The sequence below is a fragment of the Etheostoma spectabile genome, chromosome 11 (genome assembly GCF_008692095.1).
Source record: "Etheostoma spectabile isolate EspeVRDwgs_2016 chromosome 11, UIUC_Espe_1.0, whole genome shotgun sequence".
Classification (NCBI taxonomy): Eukaryota; Metazoa; Chordata; class Actinopteri; order Perciformes; family Percidae; genus Etheostoma; species Etheostoma spectabile.
In genome coordinates this window covers 1,206,138-1,230,000 of record NC_045743.1, presented here as the reverse complement: position 1 = coordinate 1,230,000, position 23,863 = coordinate 1,206,138, and the positions used below count along the sequence as shown (strand labels likewise).

Below are 23,863 nucleotides of genomic sequence, written 5' to 3'. Positions count from 1 at the left end.
CCGTGCCAGAATATTTTGGAAGGCAGAAAATTTAAAAGCAATAAATGCTTAGCTTTTTATTGCTATTCAAGGATTTATTGTTTTATCCTGCATATAAGTCTTTATCAATAATTACATTTCAGAAAATGTATGTTTTGTCCTTTGGAAAGTAGATTTCTTCTTAATGTATTTGTAGTTCATTTGTCAAGGCAGATTTTTCTGAGCCTATATCATTGTCCTTTCTCTCTTCCAGCTCCCACACAGATATTGGAGCCAGTGACTCTCCCAGGCATTGTGTCCTGTGTGCTCAGTATCCTCTGTGGAGGCCTTAACCTGCTGCGAGGAGTCCATGCTATAGAGAGTATACTACAGGTCAGGGCGTAACTGAGATCACATTCAAACAATTCTGTTTCTCTTGAAGGGAATGTCTGATTTCCTATGACCTAGGTTTTGATTTTAATAGTTTCGGCTGTCCATCATATTGGTAAAAAACTAAAGTTCATTTTCTGAGATCTGGAAATGTGACAATATTCTACACCGTAGTCACATTTGTCAAGAAAAACAGCAGTCAGATGATCATACAGGTTTGAAAAAAACCTCCCAGGTTAGTCAAACTTCTGAAAATCTGAAAAAAATAACTGTAAAATGACTACCAAACTGTTTGTTGTAAACCCCCATCACAGTTTACAGAGCTACTTTCTGGCTCAACTACTGTCCTGTATCATTGTAGTTGTTCACACAGTTTTCTTGTGCAATGACTTCAAGTCCAACTAAAACTTTCAACTTTTTGTTCCCGGAGAGCAATTGGTTATGCAGCAAGGTATGCATTGTCAGACTACTTGTGTTTGACTTTATTGTCACAACATTGTCATACAATGCAATAGTCATAACTGACCAAAATAAGAATTATCATTAACCTGAATTTTCAGCATGCCAAATGCTGTCTATTCTGTTGTTTGATGTCACATCAAATTCCATCAAACTAAATGAGACTGAATGAGGGAAAAAAAAAAAAATATATATATATATATATATATATATATATACTGCTTTTATGATGCCTTGTCTAGATATGGATGACTAGTACTAAAAAAAGAAAAAAATCCTTTTTCTTCCTTTTTGCAGAATGACGATGAAGACTTTAATTACGTGATTGCCTTCTTCCTTGGCACGGCAGCCTGTCTGTATCAGGTAAGTGATAGTCTGCGGTAAGAGCAGCCCATCACTGGCTGACTAACAGCCCTGCACTTTACAGCTCAGCAGCTTGTCAGCTAGACTAACATTAGCAAAAGCTCAATGCCTTTCACCCTACTACCTTCTCTAAAACATTTTCATCAACTCCGTAAGTGCACCTCCTGGATCTAAATGGATCACCACAAATTGGTAGACTGATGGGGTGGAACAAAGTTATCAGATGGAATTTCTTACTTGCCAGCCATATTGTCCCATGAAGGACATTAATAATGAAAAACTTTCATGTGTCAATGTCAGTCACACAGTGTGCAGCATTCAAATTCTTCTCTGCTGTTCTCCTTTTAGTACCGTTTGCCACTTCTCGTTGGAGGAAAAGAAGTCCCCGGCGTTTTCACTTTTCTTTGTCCAACCGTTCTTTTTGAACTGAGGAAGGGGGGCAGATCCTCTTCCATGTGGCAGTTGGGGGCTTCATGACACTGCAGATCAGACTGAGGCAGCCACTGGGTAAAGCGCCAGACTACAATGTCTGACAAAAACCTAAAACCGAAAGAACAAAAGGGCCTTCAGTCAGATGGTCCTGCACATGTCCTGGAAATACAGTGGAGACGGCACTGAGGACAAAGTGGAAACAAAAAACAGTCCTCCCACTTCAGGAAGAAAAAACATAAAATGTTGCAGCGCCAGTGGACAGCTCTTGGTGTGGACTTGGAGGAAACTGCCTGAATCACTAAAGGATTTTATGGGGTTGACTTGGGGAAGTTGTCTACTCCCCAACATTTTCTGATAAAGATATTTGCTTTTAGTTCCTTTCAGTGCAGCCATAGTTTAGGTCGGAGTCCTGCATGTGTCCAATTTTGCAAAACTCATACTCTCCCTTAGGGGAAATAGGTCTTGCAGCTGGGTTAAAAGAACACAGAGACGTAGGCACACAGACTCAGGTACAGAAAACTTGATAAAATACAGCAAGTAAAAACAGGAAACCTTGAGTATGCCATGGCTAAAACATCATAATCATCAGCCCCCAGTAGTTAAGGAAAACTATCATCACTTGCACTTTAGTAGTAAGTGACGCATGGTATGAATATTAAACCTTTCGGTACCAGATTTCCAGGTGTTATTTTGCACATCAGATAAATTGTATGTTGCCCTTAATTATTTGACCAGACATTTTATGACAGCTTTCAGTACTCGAGCTACAGTGCAGACACATTTCTGGTTGTACCCAAATTTGAGGTACCCAGCCCTGTTATTTCCTTAAGCTCAGCCAACAAGCTAAGTAGGATTAGGCCAGGCTTAACAGATGTTTACCAGTATACAGTTGAAATTAAACACAGTAATCTCTATTTTATGTTCAAACTGTGCATAGAACTGTTATGACTGATACAGTGACTTGGAAAGACGAACATAAAAGACTGCAACTGGACATTAGGTTAAATTTATTGTACAGTTTTTGGGTTTTCCCTCCCGTTTTAGTCACCCACATCCAGGTAATCATGCATGTTTCTTGTGTCTGTTACATGCACTTTTTGAACATGTACTTGTGTGAACCTGACCGGTGCAGGACTCTGGTTTAGGTCTTTGTTTAAAACTATGCAATGCTGCGTTGTGTGTGTGGGGGGGGGGGCTCATTTCAGTTTTATGGGTATTCTATATAAGGAGCCAATGATTTTACCTTATTTTGCAAAAAATTGTCATTTTGTAGACAGTTAATTTTGCTATTTATTTACTGACTGATTGTTCAGACACATGTGGTCAGTGACAATTTATAAAGATTTTGTTTTATGATTGCTCGATTTTATTGTTTTATTTTTCTTTATGCAGACCCGCATCTAGTTGTCACAAAGTAACTTCTGCACAGTCAGTTAACATTCATATCCTAGTTCCACACCCACGCTGCCTAATGGCATATGTCAGTGGCAAGGGACTGCTTATTAACAGGTTTGTGTTGGAAGCTGTATAGATGTGTCGCCGTGTTGCCGAAGCCTGAGGCAGCCAGGATCATCTCAGCGTGTTTTCCTTCCACCGAGCCCAACGGTTCCGGCATGGTTGCGTCTGCCACTCAAAAAGACATTTTCTCATCTTCTTACCCTTTTACCTGTATAATGGATGTTATTGTGGTGTTACATTTACCATAATTACAGTCAGAAGAGGCCACATCCATTGTTATTAGGCAGTGTGAGATTTGTTCAGGCAATTTGATAAGATTTCCTGGCTTCCTGCACAATTCCAACAACATATAGCAAACAACTGGAGAATAGTAGAGAATTGAGTCATGTCGTTATTGTTCATTGTTCTTGAGAAGCTCAACAGTTGTGCCAGGATTGTCATAACATCTTTTTCATTTTTTTTTTTAATAATCTCTCTCTTACTGGAAGAGGTTAAAAGTAAAAATGAAAAGCAGTATGTAGCTCCACTCCATGTGCATCTGGCATCTGCACTACAGATCGGCCAGGGGACTGCTGCAACACTTCAGCCTCGTATGATTCATCCTCATGCTCTCTGAATGTTCTTTTGCTTTCCAAAATGCGGTTTCCCCCCCCCAACCCACATGACCTAATAGCTCTTTTTACAATATGGCTTAGACTCAATTGCATTTGAATTGAGCTTCACTGGCTCAGATTGTTTGTGTTCACATTCTCCTTTTCCACAGCAGTCACAGTAAATGTGTAGTGGGGGTGTGTTGTGTAAAATAGGAACAGTGAAATTGAGGTATTTTATACTGATTTATCCAAGTATGTAAAACGAATGTAATTATTATTTTCAGGTCTTTTTTTGAATGCTGCAACCCATTTATGTATTGTTGTCCAAAGTTTTTTACATTAAAAAAAAATTTTTTAAAAAGTTTCCCCCGTCATGATTAGAAAACCACATATTTTAAACAATAATTGTTTTATTCCGCCAAAAAAAGATATGGAAAAAATGGGTTTGGTGAACTGGAAAATGTGGGTTTTAAATGGATTTTAAAAAATATAACCCGAAATGCTTTAGTTTTGGGCTAGTTTTGTTCCCCAAAAAACGCATTGTTCATCCTAATGAATCCGGCCTCAAGCCACTTGAAAAATTTTTCTTGTATTAAAGGGCTCCCTTGACTCTGAACTCAATATGGAATTTAAAAAAAACTGGGAAAATTACAATTTTCTATCCTTTCTTAAAAAGGTTTAATGTTCTTTTTCCTCAAACATGCGGGTGCTTAATAGGCGTTTGATCAGTCTGATGGTGTTCTGGGGGGGGGGGGAAACCGAATTAAAGAAAAAAAGGATTTTGGGGGGGATTCCTACATAAAAGGGGGATCAGATCCAAGGGCCCGTATTTTAAAATTTAAAAAGGGCCCATCCCTTGGGGGCGAGCCCCCCCGCAATGTAAAGGACAGGGAATTTTAGTTTAATTCCCCCTTTCCTAGTCATTTTTTTTGCAACATGACTTAAAAAGATTTCCCCCAGGATTTAGTGGGCAGCTTTAAATTTCTCAGGGAACACTTTTTTTATTTCACATGGTATTATGAATTTTGATCGTAATTATTTGTGGGTGCCTCATTTTAAGGAACAACAATTTCCTCCAGATGGAGATTAATGGTGCGGGAATATGTATTTTTTTCCTGTGCAGGAAATATGTGGATTTTAATAACAAATAGATGCTGCAGGTGTGAATTGCTACTTGAAGTGCAATTTCAACTTAACATGCCACAAGTAAATGTCAGTGGTGATAATGTTTTTGTGGCACAGCTCACACAGTCAGGGGCTTGCAGGTTGGCTATTCCAAAAGTTCAAAATCATTAAGTCTGAGGATGTTTGCTCCATCATGTGCTTGAGTTCCACTGAGAAACGCCTGTATTGTTGTTACTGGCTGCAGTACAGCAGCCTTTTACGCCCTTATAGACTATTCCAGAAATCCTTTATCTTAAGATGCTGTATTGAAATGGAGAGCATTTAATTTATTTAAATTACCATCCAGCAAATATTACAAGTTATTGAATTAAGACCCTTATTCATTCCTAATGTCAGTGATTTTACTTTTGTATGAATAAAGATATTAAAGCTGTAATGGATGAAGTAACACTCAGGGTGCTAATCAGCAGATTAGCATTTTTACTTCCCTCTCTTTCATCACATATTACCAGTAACCATGATGATGAAAATAAGACAAAGGACCCCATTTACTAACCAAGTGATGTAGTGCTGCTGCCACCTGTTGGTGAGTCGTGTGAAAACGTGAAAGAATCCAAAAGCTGAGGGCTTTTAAACACTGGTGCATTAGACAGCATTAACAGGGGGATAGTGTCTCACTGAAAGCATTTCATACTTCCACTACAGATGCTATATGGCCAAAAGTATGTGGACATCTGAGCTTTACATGCATATGTGATTGTTAAGTATATTTTAAAAATAAAAATAAACTATTATAGACTTGACTTTGAGCACAGAGGCATTGTCATGTTGAAATGCACTTTCGCTCAATTTTCATTTTGCTTCAGTACTCCTGTACAAAGGAAATGTACGAGAGTCTGCTAGGACCCGGCTACCAAACCTTCCGATGTCCACATACTTTCGGCCGTAAAGTTTTGTAATATATAAAATACTAGCTTTTATGCAAAACCTTTAACTTTGCTACTATAAGATTATCCTGAGAAAGCAGCATGCAGAACTTAAACAGGCATTCATCTAAATCCATTAATTGAGCTGACAACCGAGGTTGACTACGCAGAAAAGTATCCAGAAGAAATGATGTAGTACCTGTAAAACATCTCAGCAGTTTATTGGACTGTAAAAAAGAGCAGTGTTTTGCATGACAAGAAAAACAAACCATGGTTTTGCCTCAGTCTTTGTCATCGACGCTGCCTCATCTTGTCATGTTATCATCATGAGGACCCTTAGGTTTAAAGAGAAGAAGAAGCTCGCCTCCTCTTAATTTCTACAGCTAAAAAAGAATCCACTCAGGCACCTCATAGCTTCACCCCTTATCTCTGATCCAACCGCTTTTGTTTTCTAATGGCACATTTCTGCACAATAAACGGTAGATAAAGTGGGTTCACAGGGCGTAAAATGGCAATGCATTCTATGAGTCAAATGGCATGAAACTTATAGTTGTAGTAGTGGTGTTTGAAGATAATGGTTCCAGCAGTACACTACATTAACAAAACAGAAACCACCCAAGTGGACCAGGGCAAGGTTCATTGCATTCTACGGGCTCAAAGCAGCAAACACATTGACTGAGTTTCTCTTTTTCTTTTCAAACAGGAAACTAAAAGCAATTTAAAAGGTGGCAATATACATTGGCATTTATCTCATGAAAATACCAAAATCATCAATGAATTGATCATACCAACAAGTCTCGCCTGTGTAGTAAAACCCGGATAGATCTTATCATAGAACTCCGTTGTTCATCAATTTTAAAAAGCTATTACGAGTTGTTTAATTATATTTGCATTCTGATTATGAATCATAGAACTAAGTGAAACAAAGTTTAAATTTACAAATTCCTAATTCTGACTTTAAATACCTGACCTTTTTTTTTTTTTTTTTTTTAAATAGAACAATCACATTGTTTTAAAAATCCTCTTAAATTTAACGTTTGTAATTCCACCTATACATTTGTTTTTATTTTGGGATTCATTTAAAGTAATGTGCGGTGTGTGACCTAAAAAAACATTTGAAGTTTTACCCACAGAGCAGCAGGCGCTCTGATTGGCCAGACTCCTGCCAACACATTGCAGCAGGCCAATCAGAGCTCCAGCAGTTGCCCTGTGGGTTTTACTTCTAATTTTAAATATTTAATTATCTTTTAATGTTTAATTATCTTTTTTTTATTTATTCAAGACTTCATTGTGCCTTATTTTGATTCAGATGTATTATCAATTTATTAATGGATTCTAATAATGAACACTGTAAAAGTCTGTACTCCATTTACTGTACTTCATTTGGAGTCAACTAATGTAGTGCACCAAATGCGTATTAATTACACAAATAATCCTAACACATGCTTTATTTGCTCCTGTAATGTTTACAGTGTTTTAAAGGTTTATGTCTTCACAAGGATCAAATAGGCTTGTGGCTGAGGGCACAGTGAGCATCGAAGTCAGTCAATCTCTCAACATTTTGATGATTTTTTTTTTTTTTTTTCATAAATTAGGATAATGAGTTGTGTTAACCTCATCGTTTCCGTCTCAAATTTGCTATATTCTGTCCTCAATATTCTCAATTAAAAACTTGACATTGTCTGGACATTTACTGATTCCTATACTCTGCAGAGACAAACAGAACCAGCAGTCGTGTTGTTTAGGTGGTAACATAACATACAATAATCAGAAATCACTTAAATCAATGAAACCACAAGTAATACTGAAAAAAACTGCTCAGATAAAAAGGGCACATTTCCACATGGGCTTGTCTGTCCCTGTCCACAGGATGAGCATCATCACCATCGTCAGTATAGAGTTCATATTAAAGGCCTCATCGGAGATCATTGGACATTCATTGGGTCGTACCATCTGATTGAGCAAGCAAGAAGTGGTTGCGGAGCGATGCAGTAAGAGGTGGACGGCTGAAAGCACTGGAGTGCAAAAAGACAGATGCATTTATGACCTCTAGTCGGTCATTAAAAGTGCGCACCCACTCGGTTTGACTGAAATAATCAGTAGCGCAGTCTTATTAGCAAACGGTTAACTACCTGCAGATCAGTCATGCTCAATTGGGTGAAAAGAGCCAGAAAGACATGAGAGTGATACAGTATGTACATCTGAATATGCATTGGTGTTTATAGATAGCTCTCTAATATATTAATGTACAAAATATAGAATCTTAAAATATCTGATACGGTTTGGTGTTCTGAAGTTAAAATACAAAATGTTGAAGATAAGAAAAAGCTCTTCAGTGACATCCTTTGTGTTGTCTGTGTATGTGCTGTTGATACTGTAGTGTGAGTTTGTAACTTTATAGATCTGATGAAGAGTTTTCTGTAAACACGGTGGAGCGGTTTCTCTTTCGCACTCTTCCACGATAAGACACACTTACTGCGACTCCTCCGTCAGTCTGTAAATTACTGAGGAGATCAGATATTCAAGGACGGATAGTGCTGCAGTGCTGGCTGAGTGTCCATACTTGAGAGATTTGTATCTATACCACGACAACATGGACAAAATGTGTTTAACATACAGTACATAAAATCATATACATACACATAAAACAGTCTGTGTTTTACGGGTACAAGCTAATAGAATTTCTTTGATAACATTCTTCCTTTAGGACCTGGACCTACACAGGTGGCAACATCTGTCTTTATGCACTGATTGGACATCTTTGGTCTCAATGGCAAATTCAGGCTAGCAAGGCCTTTCCCACTCATAGTCTCCTCGGCATGCTGAGCTTTGGGAGGCACTTTCTCATCCATCCCCGTTGTGGCCTCAGTAGGTTTAAGAAAGGACTGGCGCTTTGAGAAGGGACGCTTCAGTCGGTCTCAGTCCGCCATAAGCTATCAGAGGTCCGTGAGCCAGCTTCATATTTCAGCGGCGGAGTTAAGGCGCCTACCGTGGTGTGTCTATTGGTCGCTTAGTTGAGGTTAACTGCTTGGTGGTCCACTGGTGAGAAAGTAGGTCATCATCTCTCCTTTTCCTTTGACCGTGACCAAACCTCTGTACTCCAGTGTGTAGTTATAAGAGCTCAGTACCTGGTACATGTCTGCAGTCACCTGAAGACAGATGGAGGAAGGGACAGTGAGTTGAACAGCTTATTTGTGGTTCATATCAACCACTTTTCTATGCATTTAAAATTATTTGTTAGCACTGTTCCAACTAGCGCCAGCGAGTAGGCACTGCAGACTCTGACCCTCGGATCTATTCCCAGTCTGGGCTTTTTTTTTTGAGAAGAATTTGCATGTTCTCCCAGACTTTCTTCTACATACTATGACTATTTTTGACACATATTATACTGTCTTTTTTTTTTTTTTAATCAGTTTTCTCAACAAACTATACTATAACTTTTTATCACTTTTTTCAACATACTATACTATGACTTTTTTTGAAATTCTATACTATGCTTTTTTTCATCACTTTATTCGAAATGCTTTTTTTTACTTTTTTTAAAACACACTATATATGGACTTTTTTTAAAATACTATACAATAACTTTTTCTATATGTACGACTATTTTTGACATTAGTTTTTAATCCCTTTTTTTACACATATACATTTTTTTTTAATATACTTTTTTAGTAGTCTGTATGAAAGGGGAAGAGAGATCACTTAAAATATATGTTTTACAGTTTTTAGTGTTTCATCGTAATCATATTTGTCCCTTTTCGCCTACGAAGAGCTCCTTGTTTGGTTAAAAGAAATACAGTGCAAGTTATGAATATATATTTTTTTGTTTATGCTTCACCTGTCATTCCGCTTGGTTGACAAACATAAATTACATGATGTAAAAAAAGACCCTTTCAGCTCTTTTGGTTTTTGGCTTGTCTGTATGTGAATAGCAAATATTAGCGTCCACGAATGGATTAAATCACAGTCCCAATCGTAATGTGCTGTTGCTTTGTCACTTTCATGTTCATTAGGAAGCAGTGGTGCATAGTGGCCCCCGCGTAAAGAAGGTGCAGTGGAGACGGGTGAGAAGAAATTAAACGGTTCCATCTGTGTTCAAAATAGCTGTGAGTTATTGAGCTTCAATGATTTCACATCTGATAGAGCAAAACCAATATGACAATTTTTAATGTCCATTCTTCCTCTTGAATAAACCTTTTTTCTAAATCCAGCCGTCAGCCATGTCTGAAGGGCAGTTTTTGCAGAGTTTATGCACATCAGATGAATTTCTCATTTTTGACCAGAATAGCTTGGAGCTAAATCCAAGATGGCAAAAATAACACTAACAACAGTGATGAGCTCTGCAAATGCTGCTTTAATGAGTCATTTTAGATGTGTTTTTTTAATTTAATATCCTAAAATGAGTTAATATTCTGTCTAAGGACTGCGTTTGTACCAATTGTTTAAAATGTTTTTGACATTTGTATTGAGAGAATGCCATTTTTATGACCACTAAAGTTTAACTTTGAGGGACAGTTGTTAAGGATTGTTTAATTGCTGGCAGGACTTGTTTACTGTCACCAAGCTCATGGCTCCGGGAGAACGGTTGACTACTATCTTTATTAATTTAAGGATAGGATTTTCAATTGCAAAGTAACATTACCTAACTATCTATTCTAAAATCATCTAAACTACTTATTTTGCGAAAGCTACATTTTATTTTCTAGCTCTCAAATGGCATGTTCAGAGAATATCTTGGCAGTGCAGTGTCACACTGTACCTGGATCCTCTCTGGTACACCTGTGCTGTCCATGCGACTCGCCACGTTCACTGTGTTCCCCCAGATGTCGTACTGAGGCTTTCTGGCCCCGATCACCCCGGCAACCACAGGGCCAATGTTGAGACCTACAAAATGAAACAAATGAGGAAAAAAAGACCAAACAAAGTACTTAATCACTACTAAACCAGCTGGACTTGCATGTGCGGCAAGGACTGACCCTTGGTACATAGGGCGCACACTCAACCAGGTGAGCCACCAGGGCGCCCCCATTTTTATTCTACCTTTTTTACAAAAACTATTGTGTTAGGTTCCTTAAGAGCTTTTCTCTACTATCTTTGTAGATAGTATGTCTATCTACAAAATAGACATACTGTACACCAGTTAGGAAATTTAACTTAACTTAATCTTCTGAGAGTAACAGATGCCGTCATTTGAGTTCCAGTCAATAAGAGTTTCCCTGTCAAATGTACAAAATCCCTGAGCAACAGTAGCACCCTTCTTTCTTTTCTGCGGCTCACCTATTTGCATCTTGAAGTTGTTAAAGGAGTGTTCGTTGATATATTTCATTTGGTCCATCAGCCTCATCGCATAGTCAGCCAGGGCTCGGATGTGCGAGCGCCCGACCTTGTCGTATGTGGAGTCATTGAGGCCAGAGGCCGCCATGTAGGTGGAGCCGATGGTCTTGATCTTCTCCAGCTGACGGAATTGGTCCTCGCTGATGATCTAATCCATCAATCATATAAAATGCTTTAGTGAAATGTTATAAAGATAATTGTTAAATGTGGTAAAATGTTAAAAATGTTATAAAGTTATAAATGTATTGAATCCAATTTTAAGTTGATAACAATATTGTTTGAGCTCCAAGCTCAAAGCTCCTATTAATATTTAATTTCCTCCTGTAATTTATCAGTAGCAAAAGGATGTAACATTTTTAAATAGTCCTGAAATCTGCATCTAGTCAATGTTTTTTCAGATTCCTATTGTTAATGTTGATCAAATTGCAGAAAGGATGGAACAAAGTGGAACATTTAGGAGCTAAAGAGCCAGCTATGTTTGACAGGAGTCGATGGAGACCAAACCAGACATGAAAGAAGAGAGAAAAGGTATCAGGTGGTGACAAACATGACATCAAATGCATGCATAAAGTGTCTCTAAACCAGACAGAAACCAACCTACCCCTTATTTTACTGGGAACTACAGTCTCATAAAGCACCACTGACAACAGTAGATTCCTATAGTGGAGGCCACAGATTTCCATCCTCACTCACACAAGCAGACAGCTTTCAGCTAGATGTGGTCCCATCTCACCTCATCAAAGTCAGCGATGATCTCGTTGAGCAGCCGCAGACACTCCACTCCCTCGTTGTTGCCCTCCAGCTCCACGTAGAACTCCGAGAAGTTGCTGATGGAGGCGAACATGACAGCCACGCACTCACACGACTGGTAGTAGAGCTCGTCATTGCGCCGTTCGCGCTGCAGGAAGTGGGCGGCCACATCTTTGGGGAGGATGTTGTGGAGTAGACGGCGGTTATAAGCCTGAAGCTCCTCCATCTCCTCCTTCTCCTCTGTGGCCTGTAGGGGGGTCAGTACAGAAATTAGACAGGAAAAAAACAATACTTTTGGACTACTAATGGACAGATTGCTATGACATGTTGATAGAGATATTCATTGTCCCCAGAGGATGATGCAGCACTACTGGCAGCTCAATTATCCAATGAAATTTCTTGATATCTTAGAGATGGATTGGAACAAAAATAATCTAGAGGATGGGATTATGAGTTGTACTGTCAATGAGGGTTTTGCAATTACTACTGCTGACATTGTTATCTCTATTCATGGTTACCCTGACACCACCCTCTGACCAACATTTACATTCACTTCACCACTTAACCTTTTATCCTCCTCCTAAAGTGTGGCTATAGACTCTTAGACTAAGACTACTAACCATTAGTGTCATCAGTGAGCTGGAAAATAAAGACCCCCCCAGCCGCTAAATGTTTCAGATAAATAACTTAATTTTACCCCTGACTGGACAACCCACCACAGGCAGCTCAGCCTGCTTTGGAACCTCCATGAGATTTCAAAGAACCCTGGTACAACCCTTAAGACAGCTTCCTTAAAATAAGTTGAGTATCAAACACTCTCCCCCTGTAGGCCTGAAAGGCTTTGAAAAGTTGTTTAGCTTGCTCTTTCTCTGTGGAGAACAGCACTAGTCCCTTTGGATTCATGACAGTTACAATAGATTCCAATGAACTCCTGTACTTTAATAATAATGTTCAGTGTGTTCAAATCAAAGTTTGTGTGGATTAGTCTTTCAAATAAATATTTTGTGTCGCAGGTTGGAAGATGACTTAGAACTTAAGGGGACATTGGATGTATTTACAGTCATTCACTGGAGACCAAAACTTACTAAAAACCTAAATCAAGTTGCAACCCTAACATTTAATCATTTACATTGTGGGGACTTGTTTTTTGTCCCAAAAATTGAGTCATACATACACACACACTGACCTGCAACTTCCAGAGGAAGTCGAGCCTGGCTGTAGACTCTACCTGCTGGGCGTGAAGGTAGAGGGCGAGAACGAAGACAGTGATGACCACCGGGGTCATGATCTTCAGAGGAACCTTGGAGTCCACCACACAGCTAAAACACACACACACACACACACACACCACACACACACACACACACACACACACACACACACACACACACACACACCACACACACACACACACACACACACACACACACACACACACACACACACACACACCACACACACACACACACACACACACCACACACACACACACACACACACACACACACACACACACACACACACACACACACACACACCACACACACACACACACACACACAACACACACACCACACACACACATCAGATGTGTTATGCTATGTAATGAACTACCAACTCATCAAACATACAGATGTTAAGTTATTCTTTTTGGGTGTAAAGATGTACTCTGCCGGAACACTGTAGCACAATAACAAGCTGCCCTTTAAATCTTGGCTCATTAGCGTTAGCATCTGTTGCCAGCAGGTCATTATAGTTACATTTCTGCCAGCACAGAGATAATGATGCTGTTAGCTTAAATAGATGACAGAGGTGATGCTTTGGGTCTCTGTGGTAATAGAAGTTCCCCTCAGTCTCACCTTGTTCCATTCATGTGCTCGCTGTGAGGGGGAGGAACAGAGAAGAGCCAATCAGCGGTTAGAACATCTGTGCACACCAAAGATTTAAACAATACAAGCACGCATGCACGCGCACGCACGCACGCAGCAGTAGTAATGACTCACACAATGTTGACAGCGTTGGCCATCACCAGCAGGTCCTGGTTGTCGAAGAGGCTCACTTTGGGCACCTCCATGACGAGGAGGTAGATCAGCTCGATGAAGAGCAAGAGGAAGAGTTTACCGATGCTGCTGATCTGCAAGAACACGGAGCAGGCCAGCAGGCTCAGCAGCACACAGGACGAGAAGTACTGAGGGAGAAAGATAGAGAGCGGGGAAGGTACATTTTCTTTTATGTTTGGTAGTCAAACTTTATAATCTGTAATACACGGCTCTGATTGAATGAGTCACATCCAGAGTTATTATGAAACACCCCATAAACCCACAATTCTGACCACTTAGCTGTTAATTTAAACATTAATGTGGAAGCCAAATGTTAACACTTCTACCTGCAATTACCCTCACTTAGTATCCATTTGTTCTGCTACTGTTCAAAATGATCTCACTTGTCTGAAGCATTGACATCTTAAAATATACAATTACAAAGTGCTTCACTGTGACGGATTGAATTTCTTGTCCCTTTTATTGCAATGACGTATTGTGCAAAAAGCAATAAGGTACTTGAGGTGCTATTTCACAGCCACAGTGATTTGTTACAATTTGCCTTATTTTACACATGAATTAGACTGTAGCATGTATTTTGGCATGATGAAATAATTTATATGCATGTATATAAATGTTAATCTTATTCTGTTCTGATGGGATGGGATTTTATGTAGACTTATGCAGACTTGCAGCAGCACTAAAGTCTTCTTTGGTTAACAAGGCTGCCCTGAACATTGTGCTTCAGAAAAATCTGTAGCTCATCTGAGTTGAACCTTAAAAACCTCAGGTTTCTACCAACTGCAGTAATCTGTTTTGCTTCATTTGCGTCCTCATGCTTACTTGCATATGCATGCACACCCCCTTCTCTTCTCTGCCTCTCTTCATAGTCGTCAGATTCATCTACCAACACTTATAGAACTGGCTCCGGTTTGCCTTGCTCCAGCTCTTAATTATACTGTTATGGTTTTAGACTGCTGGGGGACTTCCTTTGTCACACTGAGCTCCTCTCTCCTCTCTGTCCATCTGTGTACCTTCATGTACCGGAAATGCTTGTTACTAACTTAGGTCAGTGGAGTCATTCCCCGGAGTCCTTATGTTCTTTCGGCCAACAGTTTTAGGGTGGCACTTGGTTGCAGCTGTCGCAGTGGTCCTGCTCCGCGCCCTGCTATGCCCTGCTAAACCCTGCTATGCCCTGCAGTGCCCCGCTACATCCTGTAACGCCCTGCAGTGGGCTGCTACACCATGAACTACTACAACTACTATTTCTAGTCATAGTTCCATTAGCTTTATTGTGACTATTATTGCCCCAGTTAATCACAAACCCCACCGGCACCGTCAGACACCGTCTACCAAGAGCCTGGGTCTGTCCGAGGTTTCTCCCTACAAAGATGTTTTTCCTCACCACTGTTGCACTGAATGCTTGTTCTTGGCGGAATTAATGGAATTGTTGGGTCTTTGTAAATTATAGAGTTTGGTCCAGACCTACTCTATCTGTAAAGTGTCTTGAGATAACTGTTGTTGATACTAAAAATGAAATGTAATTGAAAATGTTCATTGCACCCATTTCAATTAGCTTGTTGTTGAAAGAAACGTAGAATAAATGTTATTTTGCAGAAATCACACTGTGCAAATAAACACACACACACACACGCACGCACGCACGCACGCGCGCACGCACACGCACACACACATACCTCAGGTAAGCTGCAGACGAGGCCATCGTCTCCACAGGGGCTCTGTTGTGTGTCCAGGCTGTAGTTGAGGAGGTGAGCATGGCAGGCGTTCACTGTGGCCAGACTGATGTTCAGCTCTTCCCTTATACAACTCCGTAGGTCAAGGCTGCTGCAAGTGAACTGAACAAGGTCAAAGGTCAGTAAAGACACAACAGAGGAGAGTCAGTTGTTTTGTGAGATTTCAAAGTGCTCAGTGCTTTAAAAAAAATATTTCATGAGGAGAAAGTTCCTCTTTTTGGTATTCTGTTGAACTTACAATATTGATGAAAGCAGAAACAAAGACGACGATGATGGTGAAGACGCCCACCAGAGTGCTGTTCAGTCTGGACTGGACTATCCTCTTAGAAAGAGTCTGCAGAGGGACTGGGAAGAGCTGGGAGCACGGCAAAAACAGACAGAGCCAGGGAGTGACTGATGGGCTCATTTTTATCTGGAGCCACTAAATAAATACAACCCTAAATACACACTGCAGTTCTGCATGTCACTTTCTGAGTTACCATCAGTCAAAATACCATAATCCAATGAAAAGACATCAAAAATCCTCTCTGTACAATCAGTAGATGTAAAAAATGGAAGAGATTTGTTTGTTTTTATCGAAACAGAACAATGAATCATCAGTAAAAAACATCAACAGCAGCTCCACTTTTCCTTGTGAAATGTCCCTCACGGCCTGTCAGCAGGTGATGAGAGAAGGAAATGGATTTTAAAGCCTCTGGAGGTTTGGCAGCTGAGATCTGACACCATCCTCTTGTCTTAAGTGCACTTAATTTCTATAACTCCATGTTTAAATACATAAAGCCATGTTTAATTCATACAATAACAAAATAATCAGTGAATGTCATGTTTACTGCTGTTTCTAAAAAACTTTTTACAATTTTTTTACAAAGGTCTGACTGCAAACTTCATTTGATGTGTCAAACATTTTTCAAAGAGCGGAGCTTGTGGATGGCAGGTAAGACATAAATACTACAAAATAAGTATGTTAGATACAACGTAAAAGAAATGTAACTATCCACAAAGTTGAAGTTTATTTACTGACTGATTAATAGATTGACTAGCTGACTATGTGAAAAAAAACACAGTACCCAGTGACAACCCACTGTCCGATAAGGCACTAATTAGTTGATGTAGTGAAACAAAAGAACCATGAATTACTGCACACACCATAAACATCACGTACATCTACAGCCTGCAAACAGAACATAACAAAAACTAAAAAAACTATTCCTTAAATCATCCTCTGAACATAACACAATATAACAAAACATAAATAAGACATTGTTTTAATGCTGCCTCAATTCCATCACATACAGCCTGTTAAGCCGTCGCTTCTACTATAGCAGACAATCTTGTTTTTAATGACTTCTGGATAATCAGGCTGTAAGCGTTTCTTGAAATGTGTTACTTGTAAATAACAAAAGTCACCTCACTACACCAGGGTGTCCTTGAAATGCTTCCGTAAAATATGTTATTATCTTTTAAAATAGGAAAGGCATTCTTAAATGTGACAGGTCATACCAACTTTGTTTGAAGTAAATGGGAGACAAGTGTTCTCAGAGCCTCGCGTCAATGTGACTTTACCCTTGAAGCAAGAACTGATGCGAACTGAATAGCTCTGTAATGAATAAACTGTCATAAAAACCTAAAATACCAGAAACATAAACCCAACACAGGCCCACAGCGGACCGATCAGTTGATACTATAGACACACACCAACAGAGAAACAAAAATCCTTAATCCAAAATGAGCTTTGTCCTTTTAAGAGAAAGGGTTATTCGAGGTGTATATTGAAATCACAAATAGTGACATCTGCACATTGTATTAAGGAATTTAGTTAAAAACTCTTATCTGAAAAAAACTTGCAATGAGGTCAAGAGCAGATTATGTTTAAATGATAACCGACATCTGGAATGTATAGCGAACACAGCATCAAACCACTGCCTGATAAAAGACCGAACAGATTTGTCTCTGTGATGTCCGATACTTAAGATCCATATAAAGAAATAGGAACAAGCCCTTCTCTGTTTTTTAACAACATTTGAGATAGATATTTTACAAAAAAAAAAACTATCCTATCTTTTAAAACTTGATCAGATCTGCACAAGGAGTCGAGTTTATATGGCAATTTCATTCATAACAAGAAGAGAATACTCACCCCGAAACAGCAGTACACAGTTGAGACGAACATGACAGCCGTCAGGATAATGAAACCGGTGACGAAGAAACCAATCATCAGACTGGAGCTGCAGGTGACACAGTATGTCCTTATATTCATATGACGATTCTAGCTGCATTTCTATGGTTCACGGTTTGTTTTACTAATACACTGTGTTGTGGTTTCAAAGGGAATACTGTGGGCAGCAGCATCTGCTTCTCTTTATTGTCTTTGATCTTGTGTCAATGTAAATAGGAAGTTGGCAGTGTGTGTGTGTGTGTGTGTGTGTGTGTGTGTGTGTGTGTGTGTGTGTGTGTGTGTGTGTGTGTGTGTCAGGTAATGATAATAGCAGAAGGAGACCAAGGTAAACAGAGAAGAGGACGTGTGAATGCGGTGAAAATGATTAAGGAAAACAGATAAGACAATGAAAGCCAAGAGGTGGTGAGGAGACCAGGAAGAAGGGACTCTAAGAGGTAAAGACAGAAATAAAGGAGGAGAGGGGAGTGGTGAGAGAAAAGGATCAAGAAAAAAGGTTAATAAAGAGACAGTCTAAAGAAGATCAATACTGAGAGATGGGCAGTGAGAAAAAGAGAGGAGGTTCGCCTCAAGACAAAAATCTGCAAGAGCTCTTTGAATCTGGCTGCAGCTCAGCTGCAATTACACAGAAGTTAAGTTGATATTCTCTTTTACAAATCATCTATTCAGCTAGGATTTTTATGATTGTGGTCGTAAGGCTAAATATGGAAGAACTTGCTATAGATACTGTAGGTATTAAAACAATGTGCAGGATTTGGTAAACAAAGATTATTCAAACATTTGGACAAATTGGCAGATAAGCTCATCAAACATAAGCACTTTCCAATTGGACATTGTTCATAAAAGGATGTATAACTACTATAACTAATGGATTTGGCTGTATTGTCTGCAGCAATAAAGCCTATTTATCTCCCCCTCCTTCAGTTGCACCTGCTACACGCACTTTCTATGTAAATGAAAAGTTGACCAGTAATTTAAAATATTTTCTGTGATATATTTAATGTACTTTTTCCCCAATCTGCTACACAAACACCCAGACTCTTCCACTGATCATTTAAGATTTAATTGGGATTGTTACAAGTTCTCATGTCCTGTCTGTTGAGATAATAGTGGATGCTAGTGCTAGCATAAAGGGGACGCATGGATGTTGTTGGGCTGGCAGTGGTAAAATGTCAGTAATATGTCAGTAAAGTGTCTTTGAGGAGCCAAATTACTGTCACCCCATTTAAAAATCACAATGGGGGCATATTTTAGTAAGAGGATGAAGAATTTAGTCTAAAGTCTTCTGTGTTGTATTTCAAAGTGTTGACTCACGATGGCACAATGATGATCTGGATGGAGCAGATGAAGAGAAAGACGAGGGAGGCGCAGGCCACGTAAGCCCCAAACCTGGAGTCCACCTGTTTGGAGTACTGCAGGAGGGAACGAGAGGAGGAGAATGAAATCGCATTTTAACACTGAAAACAATTTTCTTCCTTTCTGTCCCTCTGAAATAAAAAAAAATAAAAAAGACCGACAGCGTCATGGATTTATCAATCCACAGCCACCTTAGGCTTCTGACATTCCAGAGCCGTGGTCGAACCCATAAATCCTAACTCAACCTCAGTCAGATAAACGATCAATGAGTCAAAAATATACAATAAAAATAAATTAGCTGAAATTGGTTTTGTGGTGAGGAACAAACTATGTGACGGTGACACTGGTTATACATTTTTCTAAATTATCCCTGCCTTTGGTATTCGTGTACTGCAATTTCTTATTAGTAACTGGGTGAAATATATGCAGCAGATACGGATATTCAATATCATCCAGTAAAAATAGGACGTATTTCTAAATATTGAGTTTTAGATCAGATGAATTAAAAGATTAAGAGTTGGTTGAGAAAATTATCCTAAGCCTAAGGCTAAAAACCCTCTAGAAACCCACTGAATTATCTACATAAATTAATTAATTAAACAACATTGTTACAGAAGTTAAAACAAGGTTGTTTTCTCAATAAAGTCATACTTTGATGCATGATAGACTTGCTACTGTGCTTACCCCATAAGTTTTAAAAACAGCTTTGCATATTGTTCCGGGAATGAAGAAAAACTAAGACAGCTGCTGGCATCTGTGTATTATAATTGTTGCTTGCTGTGATACAACCTACCTACTTACCTACCTACTCCCAACCAACAAACCAACCCCCAACCAAATCCCTACCTACACCACCTCCCATACCTCCCATACCTACCTACTCCAACCAAAACAACCCCCAACCACCTCCCACTACTACTTACCACCACCTACCTACTACCATACCAACCTATACCTACCTACACCCACCATAACCTCCCTACCTACCTACTACCAACCAACCACTACCAACCTACCACACAAACCACCTACCACCTACCTACCCAACCTCCTACCTACCTACCTACCTACCTCCCTACCAACCAACAATCAACACCACTACCAACCTACCCACCCAAATCTACCTACCAACCAACCAACCACCAACAACCACCAACATACCTACCTACCTCCCACTACCAACAACCTACCTACCACTCCCTACCTCCCAACCAATAAAAACCAAACTACCACCTACCTACCAACCACCTTACCTACCAACTACCAAATCTACCTACCAAACTACCCCTTCCCCTACAACCTAACCACAACAACCTACCTACCTACTCCTACCTACCAACCTACCAAATCAAACCTACCTACCTACCTCCCAACCAACTACCAAACCCATACCTACCTACCAACACCCTCCCTACCAAACCTACCTACCTCCCAACCAATCTCCCAACCTACCTACCTACCAATCACCTACCTACCAACCTACCCCTACCTTACCTCCCTACCTAATAATCCAACCTACCTACTACCAAACCTACCCTACCTACTCCCACCAAATCCTACCTTACCAAACCCAAGGGATGATAAGGTGCTATGATTCCAGGTACTGAAGGCTGAGATGATTTCATCCACGCAATCGGAGGTTAAAAAAGTGTTCTGATCTGCTCTAAGTCTTCATTTCCCTTTCCATTAGAGGAAAAAAAATGATTGAAACTTGAAAAGGAGGACTCAAATTCTGTCCTGTTTTCCCAGAACTCTTTTGCAACTACCGGATTTCTAACCTCTCTTCTCAAGCTGTCCTTCACTGTCTCATATATTTCCCTTCCTTTTCCCTTAAGTAGCCATCTTCCCCCTTTAAACCCCAGTTCCTCCCTTTCTCCGTTAGACTTCGCTTTGACTGACTTTCTCAAGGGACAGAAAAGAGCGAGCAGGAGAAAAGCTTTTTGCACAGAGAAGATTGCTTGTCATGGCCAATTATTTGCTGCTATATTGGCAGTGTGTGTCACTATTTCTGTGTGGACGTCCTTACTTTTTTCTCCAGGTCATGCTCTCTGAAGGTGAGCAGGAACTTCTTGACATGTTCGGAGCGCAGGCGGTCGATGCTGCGTGCGTCGATGGCGCGGCCCAAAAACTCGTCCACCTCGTCCTCTGGGTTTAGGTTTTCTTGTGCATTTCTGAATATGAAATTCCTAAATGACACAAGATGAGACCAAGTGACATTTAAATCTCAGGCATCCGATTTCACTGCAGCTAAACAGTGAATAATAAGCTAAGGCTTCACGGTCAGCATAAACTTGCTTTGTCACTTTGTCATTTAAATTGAGTCATTTCTTAATATTGTGTTCTGTTGTTTGCATTATTTATAATTTATAATTTGTGAATTAGAGTTGTATAAAATTAAAACAACAGAAATAAACTAACATAACGTTGTTTACACATTGTCTTTTGATACATTGTTGTTGAAAATTTACATTCCTTCTGGATTTTTCAAAGAGGGAGAGGTCATTTTAAGAATTCTGTTTCTGAACCAGGTAATTGGGGGAAAAAAAACAACATAACAGACAATAATAACTTAAAGCCGGGTACTTTTACATGTCTCAGAACATGCTTGGAGGGGATCTTTAAAAGTTTTATGTTGGTTCAGATAAGACGCACTTTTTTGGGTAGATTTGTCTTTGACTATGTCGTGCTGCAGCTACTGATAAATGTAGAAGAAGAAAAAAAAGGGAAGTTTTCTACTTTTTAGGTCGACAGGAAATGAGAGAATTAGAGATACAACAAACCTCCCTGGCCAGACTCGAACCAGTAACATTGCGGTTCACAGTTAAATAAAGTCTAAATCCTTGGCAATTAAGGCCTTAATGTAGTGGAAAGAAGACTTCTTTAGCCATTAAAAGGGGCTTTTTTCCAATCATGAATTATCTGCCTAAAGTCATGGTTGACATTTAGGGTATGATACTGGCCAGAGATTATTTCCTGAGTCTAATCATAAACTCCTAATAAATGGACTAGATTTGTAACTGCTGACTGCACCAGACCAAGCAGTTGTACAGACAGATGTCCAAACTAAGCTGTGATATTGTATCGAGTGTTGCTTTCTAGCAGAGCATGATAAAAACACAGCATACACTTCCTCTCAAATCCAAAAAGCTGTCAGTCTGCATAAGAAGCATGATCTGTGCTGTGGCTCGGAACAGAAGCTGTCAGCTTGGACGCTCCAGCTCAGTGTCATGTCAGAACAAACTCCCAGACACAGAACCGTTTGGGAGGAGAGTAGGAGGACAACTTCTTTAGAAATAACTGCAGTTCTTTGATCACTGACAGCCCTTGGGCTAAACTTCCCCTCCTCTGACGTTATATTTAGGATGGGAAAGCGATTGCATCACATTATAAACTTTCATAATAGGAAGTTAATCTCTGAAAGAACTTTACACAATAACAAACACCGCTAGACAAGTAAGTTACATCAAGTTGAATGCATATTAGTAGCAGTTAGCAGCCATAAAGTATGAGTATGAATATATGGGAACAATTTCTGTTTCAGAACTAAGAACATTACAATTAGAATAGAAATTATAGAATAGAAAAAAGCTTATTTGGGTCTAAAAAAGAAAAACATTCTGTGGGTTCACAAATCTTCACAAATATTGATTGAACTTCCCTAAGTCATGTAAATATATAATACATATTGGAAAATCTAAATTTAAGTGGTGTTTGCCTTTAAAGCATTTCAAAGAGGCTAAATCACTTAGTGCCACTTACTTAATTTGTCAACACTAATAGTGTCAGACATCCTGACAACAAAGCGGCATTAACAAAGTGATCTTTAAGTGACGTTTAGACTCACTGATGAATACTGCTAAGTGCAGCTCCCAAGAAATACATTTATTAGTATTTGCAACAACAAATAATGTAAAAGCCCCTAAAACCTTGATTTCGAATTATATTTCTCCCAAACATCATGTATTTTTTTTAAGATTAAACCACAATATCTAAAACTGTCCTAAATTTGAAAATTGTGTGTCTATATAGGCCCACATCACACTTAGTAACAAGCTTACTGAAAATACACGTTTTCAGGAGCTCCGTCCCAAAAAGAGTCCCTTTTTATCAAGTGTTTATGTTATTTTGTCTACCCTCTGTATTTCCCTGCAGTGTTTAATACGTGTGTGTATATCAAGTGAGCTTATACAATCACAGCCCCAACTTCTAAAAGGGCTAAACCATCTCTGCTGCACTTTTATCAGGAAAGAAAGACCAAGTTTTTTAGTATTTGTATTAAAAGGTCTGCGAGACTTTAGAAGCAAGAACGCTGCAGGGTGTTTTTGTAGAGTACAGGTCTTATAGCCTTAAATAGTAACCAGGAGCATAACGATTTAATGATTCCATCTGGGTTATGCTTGTAAGCAAATTGGGTGTTTACATAGGCTATATATAACATAAGTCTCTCGTAACATTTTGTGACCACTGAGTTTATGCGAGTTAATAATGTAAGCTCACAGCCAAAGAAAACAGAGGTATTATCAGATCCCGTGGCTCATACACATTAAATATTCCTACAGTGTAATCTGATCTAATATTGATCTCCTGATTAAGGTTAGAGCCATATATGTCCTGTGACTCAAACAGTGTTAGTTCCTTTCAGTGCTCAAGTTTGTTATTGATTTCAAAGTGGCCCATTGATTTTTTTTTTTTTTCCTCAGTTCTTTTTTTTTTTTTGACCCTTGTGTTGTCCTCGGGTCAGATCTGACCCGTT

The 23,863-nt window shown here is 39.3% G+C and overlaps 2 protein-coding genes across 2 annotated transcripts in view; one reads left to right on the top strand and one right to left on the bottom strand.

The window, feature by feature from the left end:
• The window catches only part of LOC116697581 (vesicle-trafficking protein SEC22a-like), a 7,864-nt gene extending 6,391 nt beyond the window's left edge, over window positions 1-1,473 (top strand). The window contains exons 5-6 of the mRNA XM_032528878.1: window positions 233-351; window positions 1,105-1,473. Of these exons, the coding sequence (XP_032384769.1) occupies window positions 233-351; window positions 1,105-1,191 (206 nt within the window). The 3' untranslated portion in view covers window positions 1,192-1,473. The remainder of the gene's footprint in view (window positions 1-232; window positions 352-1,104) is intronic.
• Window positions 1,474-6,327: 4,854 nt separating this feature from the next.
• Window positions 6,328-23,863, bottom strand: part of LOC116698375 (adenylate cyclase type 5) — a 47,256-nt gene continuing 29,720 nt past the window's right edge. The window contains exons 10-21 of the mRNA XM_032530295.1: window positions 21,137-21,296; window positions 19,069-19,166; window positions 17,719-17,806; window positions 15,820-15,936; window positions 15,525-15,683; window positions 13,792-13,976; window positions 13,648-13,668; window positions 12,975-13,107; window positions 11,772-12,035; window positions 10,982-11,186; window positions 10,464-10,588; window positions 6,328-8,853 (exon numbers count right to left, since the gene is read on the bottom strand). Coding sequence (XP_032386186.1) covers window positions 8,725-8,853; window positions 10,464-10,588; window positions 10,982-11,186; window positions 11,772-12,035; window positions 12,975-13,107; window positions 13,648-13,668; window positions 13,792-13,976; window positions 15,525-15,683; window positions 15,820-15,936; window positions 17,719-17,806; window positions 19,069-19,166; window positions 21,137-21,296 — 1,684 coding nt within the window. The 3' untranslated portion in view covers window positions 6,328-8,724. The remainder of the gene's footprint in view (window positions 8,854-10,463; window positions 10,589-10,981; window positions 11,187-11,771; window positions 12,036-12,974; window positions 13,108-13,647; window positions 13,669-13,791; window positions 13,977-15,524; window positions 15,684-15,819; window positions 15,937-17,718; window positions 17,807-19,068; window positions 19,167-21,136; window positions 21,297-23,863) is intronic.